This window comes from Quercus robur, chromosome 2, assembly GCF_932294415.1.
Source record: "Quercus robur chromosome 2, dhQueRobu3.1, whole genome shotgun sequence".
NCBI classification, from domain to species: domain Eukaryota; kingdom Viridiplantae; phylum Streptophyta; class Magnoliopsida; order Fagales; family Fagaceae; genus Quercus; species Quercus robur.
Genome location: NC_065535.1, coordinates 31,839,096 through 31,850,726, shown reverse-complemented (window position 1 = coordinate 31,850,726; position 11,631 = coordinate 31,839,096). Strand labels below are relative to the sequence as shown.

At 32.1% G+C, this 11,631-nt stretch overlaps 1 protein-coding gene across 1 annotated transcript; it reads left to right on the top strand.

Moving 5' to 3' along the window:
- The first annotated feature begins 2,357 nt into the window (after positions 1 to 2,357).
- LOC126713348 (probable GABA transporter 2) lies at positions 2,358 to 9,998 on the top strand. The gene is made up of 7 exons (XM_050413083.1): positions 2,358 to 2,700; positions 2,925 to 3,155; positions 5,388 to 5,485; positions 5,843 to 6,029; positions 6,895 to 7,025; positions 8,691 to 8,927; positions 9,332 to 9,998. Exons 1-7 carry the CDS (start codon positions 2,616 to 2,618, stop codon positions 9,719 to 9,721), a joined length of 1,359 nt encoding a protein of 452 aa, XP_050269040.1. The 5' UTR covers positions 2,358 to 2,615; the 3' UTR covers positions 9,722 to 9,998.
- Positions 9,999 to 11,631: the final 1,633 nt, after the last annotated feature.

The following is an 11,631-nucleotide window of genomic DNA, read 5'->3' as shown; positions in this document are numbered from 1 at the left end:
AAAACTAGAAATTTTAACGTTTCATTAAAATATACAGTAAATTATTTTAGCATTTTTAATATATTTGTCGTGAGTTATAAAGTTTTAAAAGACAAATAATTTTAATTGAATAATTTTAGAAACACACTAATTTAGGGGTGGATTTGCTGTTGGTTGTGTGTGGTGACTTCGGCCTCCGACTTTGTTGTTATTTAGTTGCTTAGTTGCTAGTTGTTTAAAATTTTTTAAGAGTTAGATTGTTAATTTGTTTTAAATAAAATTGGTTGACTAGACCCAAACTTTTTTTTTTGTGCTTGTATATATATATATTTTTAAAGATTTTAGACTTATAAATTTTTCAGTGGTCTTTAAAAATTAAAATGAGGAAATTCTTTTTTATTATTTAATTTTATTAGAGAGTTTCAATTTATGGTGTCCGCTCCTAATAATAACTCTTTATTATCAAACTAAGATACCAATCGATTTTTTGTGTAGGCTGGAATTGAACCACATATCTCTTATTCAACCATTAGAGACTTTATCAGTTGAACTAACTGGAATTTACTTAAATGAGGAATAAGTTTGAAATACAAACTTTTTTACAAATTACTGATAATGTAAGCGATAGGCCCAAATACGAACTACTAAGAATTTGCTACCTTAACAGTTTGTCAAAATATTATAGAAAAATTTGTGATTATAAAAATACTTTTAAAAGAATCAATGATATTTTTAAGAGACAAAAATGTAATTTTCTAAAACAAAATTACTAAAATTAATACCCATATATATAATAATATTTTTTAAAAAAATTTGGGGGGGCAATGTCCAACCATGGCTCTGTCCATGTACCAATCATATACTCAATTTCACAAATTGCTGACTTGTGCCATATTGACTCATTACTTTTTGTTAATCACTTCCAATAACAAATCAACAAATTGTCAAATTGGATCTGAGTATTTTTGTCAGTAGTATTGTTGACTTTTTCAAGGGGTAGTAATGTTATTGACTTTAATATATTTATATTGACCCGACGTACATGAGTATGACATATGATTATGAATTGCATATATTGAGCTATCAACATAATCAACATTTAAGACTTATTTTTATTATTTGTATTAAATACTATATAAGATTTTTTTTTGAGGAAAAAAAAAAAACTATATAAGATGATACAGTGTGCTATAATTTAATTAATTTTTTTTGCTTCTCCTCCTGTATCGTGCGTAGCATTAAAGCAATATACTCGGGAGAGTTACCGTTAAAAAAAATAAAAAAAATTTGGAGAGACGTTGAAAACTTATTCAACTCCAATGCAGTAGAGCTTAAACAGTTTTGACATGAACAAAAACTTATCTTATCAACAGATGCAAACCCCGCTTAATTCTCGTGTGTACCTCACTTTTAGCAACCACGCTTAAACAAATCAAGCATGATTCAGTCATGACTTCCTCATCAAAATAAAAAAATTAAGCACTGTTTTAGACTTATCAACTACTTAAACCATTTTTTTCCTAACGAAAATATTACATCATCCCCCCCTTTTTTTTTTTTTGGGCATAAAATACTATAAATCATCATTTAAAAAAAAAAAAAAAATTTTCCCGAGAAAAAGTACTTTTCTACGTATGTTTGGAATAATTCACAAATCCCTCTCCTAATTTTGAAACTAATTAATTTTTTCATTTATATTTGAAAAAAGAGAAAATATCCCAAATTTAGTACTTTTTCAATTAAATCAAACAATCACAATAATTACAAATGCAATAAAAAAAAAAAAAAAATGCAAATCTCCACTTTTTCTCTTTTTTGTGGTGTAGAATTAATACTTTTTTTTCTTCAAATGATTCCATTAAATTTAAATGAAAAAACAATAGATTAAAGGTATTTCCTTATTTTTCAAACATAAAAAAGAAATTAGTTTATTTAAAGATAAATGAGAGAATTAGGAATTATTATTATTATTATTATTAATTTTATTTTTGCTGTTAGGAATCAGGAATTAACCCCAAACATAGAGTGTGTTTAACATCAACTTATTTTGTTGAAATTAAAATTTTTTTCCTGAAAGTATTATAGATAAAGGTAAAAATTAACTGAAATAGTATAGTGAGACCCATGAATAGTACTAAAAATTATAGTAAAACTCATAAATAGTAGTAAAAATAAACTAAATAATAAAATTAATTGGTAAAATTAATCATTTCAAATAAAACATTTTCCTTACTTTTTAGAATTTAGTCAACATCAAAGGACAATCTCGTAAATTACGGAGAACCGACTTATTATCCAGTTGACTTATCTACTTGTTTTATTACGTGTCCCGCTCAATTCTCAAAAGAATTAAAGAGAATGCGATGCTCACTCTCTGTCTTATACACACTCAATGCTTCACTTTTGGACTTATTTATATCTACTCGGCAAGGGCAAGGTACAACAAGCGTATTATTTTCATTCCACCTCCGGCGCACTTTAGCTGAGTTTCGACGCCACCAAGAAACAGCACTTCCCCCACCTGTGTTATCTCCGCATCTCATGCTCCGCCTATAACTAACATGCGCGGCTGAGTCAATCAATCCTTATCCTACGCACACACCCCATTCTCTCCCTTTATCTTTCCTCTCATATCAATGGCACAGCCTCCTCGAATGGATCCATTTGCCCAAAACCTTCGAGACCAGGACGCCGGTGCTGCCTTCGTCCTCCAATCAAAAGGTGCCACCTCATCCCCGATAATTCTAGTCTTCTATTTTTTTTTTTACTTTTTTTCCTCTTCATCCGTGTAAATTTGAATCTAAATTTCTTATTTGATTACAAAAGATTTTATCGAGTTACGAGCCCCCACACACACCAAACTAGTTATCGCTATGTTTGACTTTTGAGTGTAACATAATTTAAATGGCATTGAATTGATGGACACAACAATTATGATTTTACAGGGGAATGGTGGCATGCGGGGTTTCATTTGACGACGGCGATAGTTGGGCCCACGATACTAACGTTGCCATATGCGTTCAGTGGATTAGGATGGGTCCTAGGGTTCTTTTGTTTAACGGTGATGGCCATCGTTACCTTCTATTCCTATTACTTGATGTCTAAGGTGCTGGAACACTGTGAGAAAGCTGGTCGCCGCCACATCAGATTCCGTGAACTCGCCGCTGACGTCTTAGGTATATATCCACTTGCTTAATTTTGTTTCCGTAAATATCGAAAAACACGCACGCGCCATTTTTTGTTTGTTTCCTCTTTGCTCTTTGTTGCGTTCACGCCGCAACAACGTTGCGGCCTACTTACGTTGCTTATGTATACATCTCATGTCATGTAACTTTCATTGGTGTAATTATAATCCACGACCACACAAAAAAGTAATTATAATCCACGTCGAAAGTAAAAATATTATTGCACCTTTAATAGTGTATATATAGTTAGTCTAGAGCTATAATTTTTCAAAATAGTTGAGGTGTTCGAGCTGTAAATGGATAATAAAGTGAGGTTTAGATAATAATTAGCAATAATTTACCAATTTAACAGCTGTAAAAATTTGTTATAAAAAATGTTGTATAAGTAATATATATGACATTATATATGCTTTAATGAGAATGATTAAGAATGAATTCATTTGAAATAGAAGTCTTTTTTTTTTTTGGTTGAGGGTTAGTTTTGATGCGCCGTAAATCTTGAGAGTATTTGTTCACCTTAAGCTATATATAATCTCTCACTTAGGATGGATTCCTTTTCAAAAGTTACAAAAATGTGCCTCTCTTATTACCTTTTTTTTAAGTTATATTATACCCAGTGTTACCTTTTTTTTGTTTTTTGAAAAGCACCAAATTAGAGCTATCATTGGGATTGTTTGTGATTTGGGAATTTTGAAAAGTTATGTGAATTGATGAGTTGTGATGAATGTGGTTTTTTTTATTGGTCTTAAAGAATGAGAAGAGATCAAAATCATCGCGAAGATTCCTAAATGTGGACATGATTCCTTAATACAGATATTAGTCCAATCAAACTACTTTTTTTTTTTTTTTTTTTGAGAAACCAATCAAACTACTTCTACCTCCAAAGTAAGTGCGCCACTAGGTTTGTCATATAAAAGGTTTTCTTTTGTTTGATTGGAATCATTGAAGATTTGAAAGCAGCTATACACATGTTATCTTTTTAGGAGAATATTTGTTTGTTAAAGATTCACATATCCTTTCTACAAAATATCTCATTTTACCATCTTAGTAGATACTTTATTTATCATATCATACCATTTTACAATACATTCAACAATCCAACTTTTATTTTATTATACAATACATTAAAATAATATATCTACATAATAAAATAATATAACCTAAAACCCAATAAAACCCAAAGTCAGTGAAAGAGGAAGACAAAATGATCAAGAGAAAGAGGCTGAGCGAATAAAAAAGAATTAAAAAATAAATACAAGTTGCTACAATAAGTTGCATATATAAGAGCCTACTATAGCAGTATTGTATATTTTTTAGGATATAGAAATCGGATAAAGCATCATTTTAGTGTTTGTGAATGGTAAAATACCATTTTGGGGCTTTTACAAGCTCCAATACTAATGTTCTTAAAAGGAAAATTACAGTTAATATCTTATTGTTTGGACTAATACTAGTTAGGTCTAAGAAATTTTATTATTTATTTTAGAGAGTTTCAATTTATAACATCTGTTTCTGATGATAGTTTTTTATCATAAGACCAAGTCATTTTAAAATTGGACAATTTGGTCTCTAATCAATAATCATTGTAACAGAGAATAGAAAAATGGTAAAGGTTTAGGGACCAAGTTGCTTAAATTTTGAATTGTCTTGGATCTGACTGACATCAGCCTAAAACCTCATGGGTGTTAACTGTATTTTACCATTTTTGTTAAAATTTTTAATGTTCTTACTAATCTTTATTGAAACTTATTATTATTATTATTTTCACACAACAATTTACGTTCTCTTGGTGCTTCATTTGCTTAGCTTAGTGTGGGCTTTTTTAAAATTAAAAGAATCACATGAGATATATGAATGGTGATTTTAGTTTTATAAATTTTACTATGTAAACCTTATAAATTGATGTCTAATTTTTAACCAAAAAAAAGTTTATGAAATTTATTTATTATGTAGTTGATGTGGTATTAATCACATTTATTATCATGTTAGTTGATATGATTTTTGTTATAAAATTTTGATAGTACCATTACTGTTTTAATATTTTAGAGATTATAACTTATAGCAATTCAAATGTTGTTAAGAGTACTTTGTAACTCAAGTGACATTTACTAGTGTTTTCAACATATGCTTGCGTCTATATATATATATATATATATAATCAGAAATCCATAAAAAAAAATCTTTAAAAAAATCACTTATTTTGTGCCTTTGTTTTTCTTACAGGGTCGGGATGGATGTTTTATTTTGTAATATTAATCCAAACGGCTATCAACACTGGAATTGGAATAGGAGCAATTTTGCTGGCAGGGCAATGCCTTGAGGTATAGTTATTAATAATTATCAAGAAAAAGATGAGTTTTATTTGTAATGTGAAAATTGGTAGTGCTGCTAATTGCAGTTGGTGGGGGATAAATGAGTGCAAGCTACATATATAATTTTCTAGGATAAAGATATAACACCAAAATAGATTGCTTGGCTTGTTAAAAAAAAAAAAAAAAAATAGATACAGTCATTTGTAAATTTTTTTCCCTCAAAAAGAATCAAATGGTCTACAAAATAGATACCTTCATAAAAAAATTAAAAAAAAAAAAATTGGATTAAAATGTTACTCTTTATTTATTTAATTCCTTAATGACCCTTTGCATTTTTTTCCCCTCTTTTTCTTTTGGTTCTCAAAGATCCTGTATTCGAATCTTTCCCCCAATGGGCCCTTGAAGTTGTACCACTTCATAGCAATGGTGACACTTGTAATGATAATTCTCTCTCAGTTTCCTACCTTTCATTCTCTCAGACACATCAACTTTGGTTCACTGCTTCTCAGCTTGGGCTACACTTTCCTTGTCGTTGGCGCTTGTATACATGCAGGTACAGAAAATTATCGATCCGTCTATGAAGCTTCGTTTATATAAACTAACCATGAATTATATATGTTAGTTGCTAGAGTATCAGGTCTAGGCCCACTTGGGCCCAAACTTGATAAATTGCTGTACTTTTCTACTACCTACTAGTTGTACACGTACTGTCCTAGCTGTTGAGAGTTGTCAAAGATGGCTCCTCTATAGTTAGAGCATTGCCAAGTTACCGACTTTTTAGGCTTTCATATTATTACGCATCTATATTTATTTTCATATTTTTAAGAAAAGTAAACCTACTTTTGAGGCGTCCATAATTCTTGTGGTGACTTGAAATGGAAGAATCATTATCAAAATGAATAGATGAAGAAGTGGATGGTAAAGTGGATGACGCATTTAATCCCAAGGGTTATTTTAGTGGTTTCAGTCTTATGTGATCATGAGGTCCTAAGTTTAAGTCTCATAACCATCATCACACCCAAGTTGACAAAAAACCCTGTCCAAAAAATTTTGTAGATGTTATGCTCGTCTCCTCAGTTTATGCACCTTGTCCTAAATGCGGAATTACTGAAAATAAAATTAAAGTCCTGATGGTGTCCTAAATGCAGAATCACTGGTAACAAAATCAAAGCCCTCATGGTTTCATGTCTGCTTATTTATCATTTTCCCAAAACTAGGCCAGGCAAACTTAAGAAAGAAAGTTCTAACACTTGTAGATAGCCCATAGCTCCTTGAAGATTATAATTGTATTTTCCTGTAAATTTTATAACATAATTAACTTGTTTTCCTTGGGGATACAACTCTCTTCTAGAATTGGAATGATTTGAATAATTTATTAATATGCTTTGGTGATTAAACAAGTTTCATCTGTCCTGCAGGTACCTCAAAAAAGGCCCCTCCAAGGGACTACTCTTTAGAATCTAAAATGACAACAAGGGTTTTCAGTGCCTTTACATCTATATCTATATTTGCTTCCATTTTTGGAAATGGGATACTACCTGAAATACAAGTAAAGCTTCTGAATAAATAAAGCTCTATATTTTTCTTTTTCCTTTTTTGAGCTTTCCATTAGTCTTTCTTTTTCCATAGGCGATGTGGCACCACAGATGAATAAGTGGATAGGAACAAGTGACCAGGGGCGGAGCTACATTGGTGACTGGGGGGGCCATCCCCCCACAAAAGTTAAAAAAAAAAAAAAAAAATTAGAGTAGGGAAAATTGCATACTTGAACAATTTTTCTAAGAACTGGCCCCTACATGAAAATTTATTTGCCCCTGCCCCTGCCCCCCCCCCCCCCCCCCCCCCCAATATGTCCACGTTTAGAATTCCTTCCAAACTTGCTTTTCATCTTTTAATATTTTCCCTCATTTATTATTAGTCTTTATTGTTGAAACTTCTTCAAATGTCAAATTATTGGTTTGATTAGAAGTTTTACTTTTTCAATTCCCAAGCTTCAATATATTTTTCTGATCTAGGGTCCGTTTGGATACAGCTGAAAACTGAAAACTGAAACTGAAAAACACTGTAGCAAAATAATTTTTAAATGTGTAAATAGTACCGTGGGACCCATTTTTAATATTTTTTTCTGAATAAAGTGATTGTGGGTCCCATGAACAGTGTACAAACAGTATATGCACAGTAAAATTTGTCTCCCGCACAGTACATAAACAGTACTTTTACTGTTCATTCGCTTAAAAAAAAAAAAAAAAAAAAAATCTTGAAACGCAAACGTGCGTTTGGGAAGCGCAAAACGCGCTACCCAAACGCACTCCTAGTGTGAGCTGATATTGCTCTTTATTGTTATTATATTGCTCTATGTTGTAAGCTGAGATTGTTGTCTGCATCTGTTGGCACTTGCTAGTAAATGTTGCTCTCTGTTACTGAATATACATGATGCTGTTTTTCCTGCTCTGTTGTGCTATGGCCATTCTTTTGGCTTTGTATTCTTTCTTTTCTTTGCATAAAATTTATAATTTTGTCTCAAAAAAGAGTGCTGAGCTTATTTGAAACTAGCAAAAATGACTTTAAGATCTTGAGAATTACTAGAGTATTCTTCTCCTCTTTTTTTATTTTATTATTATTATTATTATTATTATTTATTTTTTTATTTTATTAAACCAATTGATAAGCTTTATTCAAAATACCAAAGTCATCTTGTATTTTTACATATAATTTCATATTGGCTTATAAGGATTTTGTTATTTTTAATTCTAAAAATTTTATATTTTCTTGTAGATGTAATTGTTATATTTATATTTAATTTCTTGAATGGTTTGAACTTATGGTTGTGAAAAGGACTAAGAGAAACTTAGAAGGGAAAATGAACTTAAGATACTTAATTGGTTATTTAGTTTTTTTAAGTGCTAATAAGAATTACATTGATTAAACCAATGCACAAAAACATATATGTAGCATTTTGATTTTTTCTTGAATTGTAACTCACTACGAGATGGTTTAACCTCGGCCCCCCCAAACCAAATTTTCTAGCTCCACCCCTAGGAACCACTGTCAACTAGGCCTCTTGATCTGGTTAATTTTACTGAACTGCACAATGGCACTTGCTGCCTGATTAGTAAAATAGGTTGTTCAGATTATATCAAACGTTAAAGAATTACGGTCGAGCAATGATTTATCATGCTTCTTGATTTTAAATTTTGCCCTGCCATCAATACAGGCAACTCTTGCTCCACCTGCCACTGGGAAGATGGTAAAAGGGCTTCAAATGTGTTACGCCGTAATTTTTGTTACCTTCTACTCGGCTGCAGTGTCTGGATATTGGGTGTTCGGAAACAAAGCTAATTCAAATATTCTCAATAGCTTATTCCCGGATGAAGGTCCTTCTTTGGCTCCAACATGGGTTATTGGCCTTGCTGTGATCTTTGTTCTCCTGCAGCTCTTTGCCATTGGCCTGGTAAGCTTCCAAATGGCAATCAATTCTTCTAGATATTGCATTCCAATATATGCATTGGCACATCAATTCTAAAAGAGAGAATAAGAAAAAATAAGTCTAGAGACATGGGCGATTTTGACCTATTGCGATTTGTATATTAAAAGTGGTGTCAATGATGAGTCCAAGTAAGAGTTATGTTGTACTAATCACAATAAGTCATGTCAATAGTTTTAAATAATGTTGTGTCACTAGCATTACTAAACAAGAAGAGGGGGAATTTTTTTGTCTTTTTATTTTTATGTATGTTTTGGGAAAGGGGGGGGGGGGGGGGGGGGTGGTATAAAATGAATGGCCATTCATAGTATATTCCTTTGTTTAAACAAAATTTCAGGTTGCATTCAGTAACTCTCTCTGATATATCACAGGTTTATTCTCAAGTTGCTTATGAGATCATGGAAAAAAAATCAGCTGATGTAAAACAAGGGATGTTTTCTAAAAGGAACCTTATTCCTCGGATAATTCTTCGGACGCTGTATGTGATATTCTGCGGATTTTTTGCAGCAATGCTTCCATTCTTTGGAGACATTAATGCTGTGGTAGGAGCAACTGGCTTCATCCCTCTGGATTTCGTCCTCCCAATGCTTCTCTACAACATGACTTTCAAGCCTCCAAAATCATCTTTCACCTATTGGATCAATATGTCTATTATTGTTGTCTTCACAGGTGCAGGACTCATGGGCTCGTTCTCTTCAGTAAGGCAATTGATTCTTGATGCCAACAAATTTAAGCTCTTTAGCAGTAATGTGGTTGGGTAGGTTCAAAATGAATTACACAGCAATCTTGCTCTCAATTTGGGTTATTCACCACTTGGAAAGGTGAATCTGTATCGTTGTGCTCTTCGAAGTAATTGAAATACGAGTTTCCATACCGCATCTTTTGTGGCTGACATAAAAAACACAAAATTACATGGGGACCGTGGGGCACTAGCATTTACCATAGTACAGCATACTTAGCTAGATATGAGCTTTGTAAATTGAATTGCGTTTGGGAACGGTGGAAATTAAATCGAATTAAAAGCGTACTCGTTCGTCAGACAGATCTTAACTCCTATCACGAGTCTCGGCTTAGATTGAAAATTGGCTTCGTTGAACTTCATGTATTAATTGCATTAAGTACTGACAGATGATGGTACGTACCATCCTGTCACGCAATAGGAGAGACTGGAGAGGCCATACTTTTTAGTTGGAGAAATTCTATAATCATAACATTTTTGTAACAAATTTTAAGTAATTGGTTGTTATTTGTGGACAAAAAAAAAAAAAAAAAAAAAAATAGTGATGGGTTCAAATTAGAATCGGTAACAACTTATTATTTATGATTTGTTGTGAAAGTGTTGTAAAAATTTTGTAGACGTAACACTTTTGTTATATGGTTAACTGAAAACTGATTACTTTCTCTCAAGGGTAATGCTATTTTTTGTCCTAGGCATGAATAAACCCATCTCCATCATTGATATTGAAAATTATGTCGCGTAAATGGAGAGATGAATTCTTAAATTATAAGCCTAGTGCTAAAAAAAATCACATCTTTTTCACAATTGTGACTAATTAAAAAATAGTGGTGACTCTAGGATTTTTTTTTAAGGGGTTAGTAAGAAACAAAAATTATACAAATTCTAAAACAGAAGAAAACATGAATATATCAACATAAAAAAAAAAAATACATAATGTTTTACAATTATCTTTTTTATAAGGTTCCATATTTTGAAATTGTTGTATAATATCTTCATTATTCATCGAACGAGCTATATCTATTTCAATGCACACAGTTAAGTACCATTTGACTAATTCATTTCAAATTTATTAAGATCTAAATGAAATTTTCTTTTTTATGGTTCAAGATCAACAATTTTTTACTTTTGTTGTTGGACTTACTATTTTTTTTTTCCTTCTAGATTTTATATCAAATTAGTTTGTTATTGATTTTTTTTAATGTTTAAAAATGTCAAGATATTATTAAGAGGATCATATTTAGACTTATTTCAATTGGGTTTAAAAAAGATTTAGGACTAGAATGTTTAAATTTGTATTTTAGAGGGGCTAAACTTGGCGTCACCCTTGACTGTTAAAAAACAATGTTAGTAGTTGCCTCATGTAAAAGTGATGTAGCACCAATCTTGGTGTTTGTAAAAGTGAGTGCTGATGGTGTCACAAAAAACATCAACTCCTGAACTCGTCCACATGGCTCGTCCAATGAAAGACCAACTAGGGCGAACCAGACAAGCAAAGTGATCGTCCCAAGTGTCCTTGCTAACCTCGTCCGTCTTTGGACGGACGAGATCCCATGGGAAGCTTATCCATCCTTAATCATTTGGACAAGGACGAGCCGTCCTAGATAGTCTCGTCCGTCCTTAATGAAAGATGGACGAGTTCACTGGATTAAACTACTAAGTGCCAAATTCTCCATTAACCATTATGGAAGGAGCTGTCCAACTGAGGTAACTTCCATAGCGGTTATGGAAGTTACCCCCAATTCTCCGGACTCCTCAACATTAGGAACGGTTATTAAATAGATAACCGTTCCACACATACTATATAAGGATTCTTCGATGAGAAGGTAAGTCATGCAGACATTTTTATTCAAGAAATCACTCCCTTCTTACAGAGAATTCCAAGTTCACTAACTTCGCCATCGGAGGACTTTTGGCCAATCCCCATCGGTCTCC

What these genes read in the sequence shown, in the direction of transcription:
- LOC126713348 (XM_050413083.1), top strand. Translation starts at nt 2,616, where the DNA reads ATGGCACAGCCTCCTCGAATGGATCCATTTGCCCAAAACCTTCGAGAC. An exon ending in ACTCGCCGCTGACGTCTTAG is followed by an intron (nt 3,156 to 5,387) that starts GTATATATCCAC and finishes TTTTTCTTACAG; the next exon opens with GGTCGGGATGGATGTTTTAT. An exon ending in GGATACTACCTGAAATACAA is followed by an intron (nt 7,026 to 8,690) that starts GTAAAGCTTCTG and finishes CCATCAATACAG; the next exon opens with GCAACTCTTGCTCCACCTGC.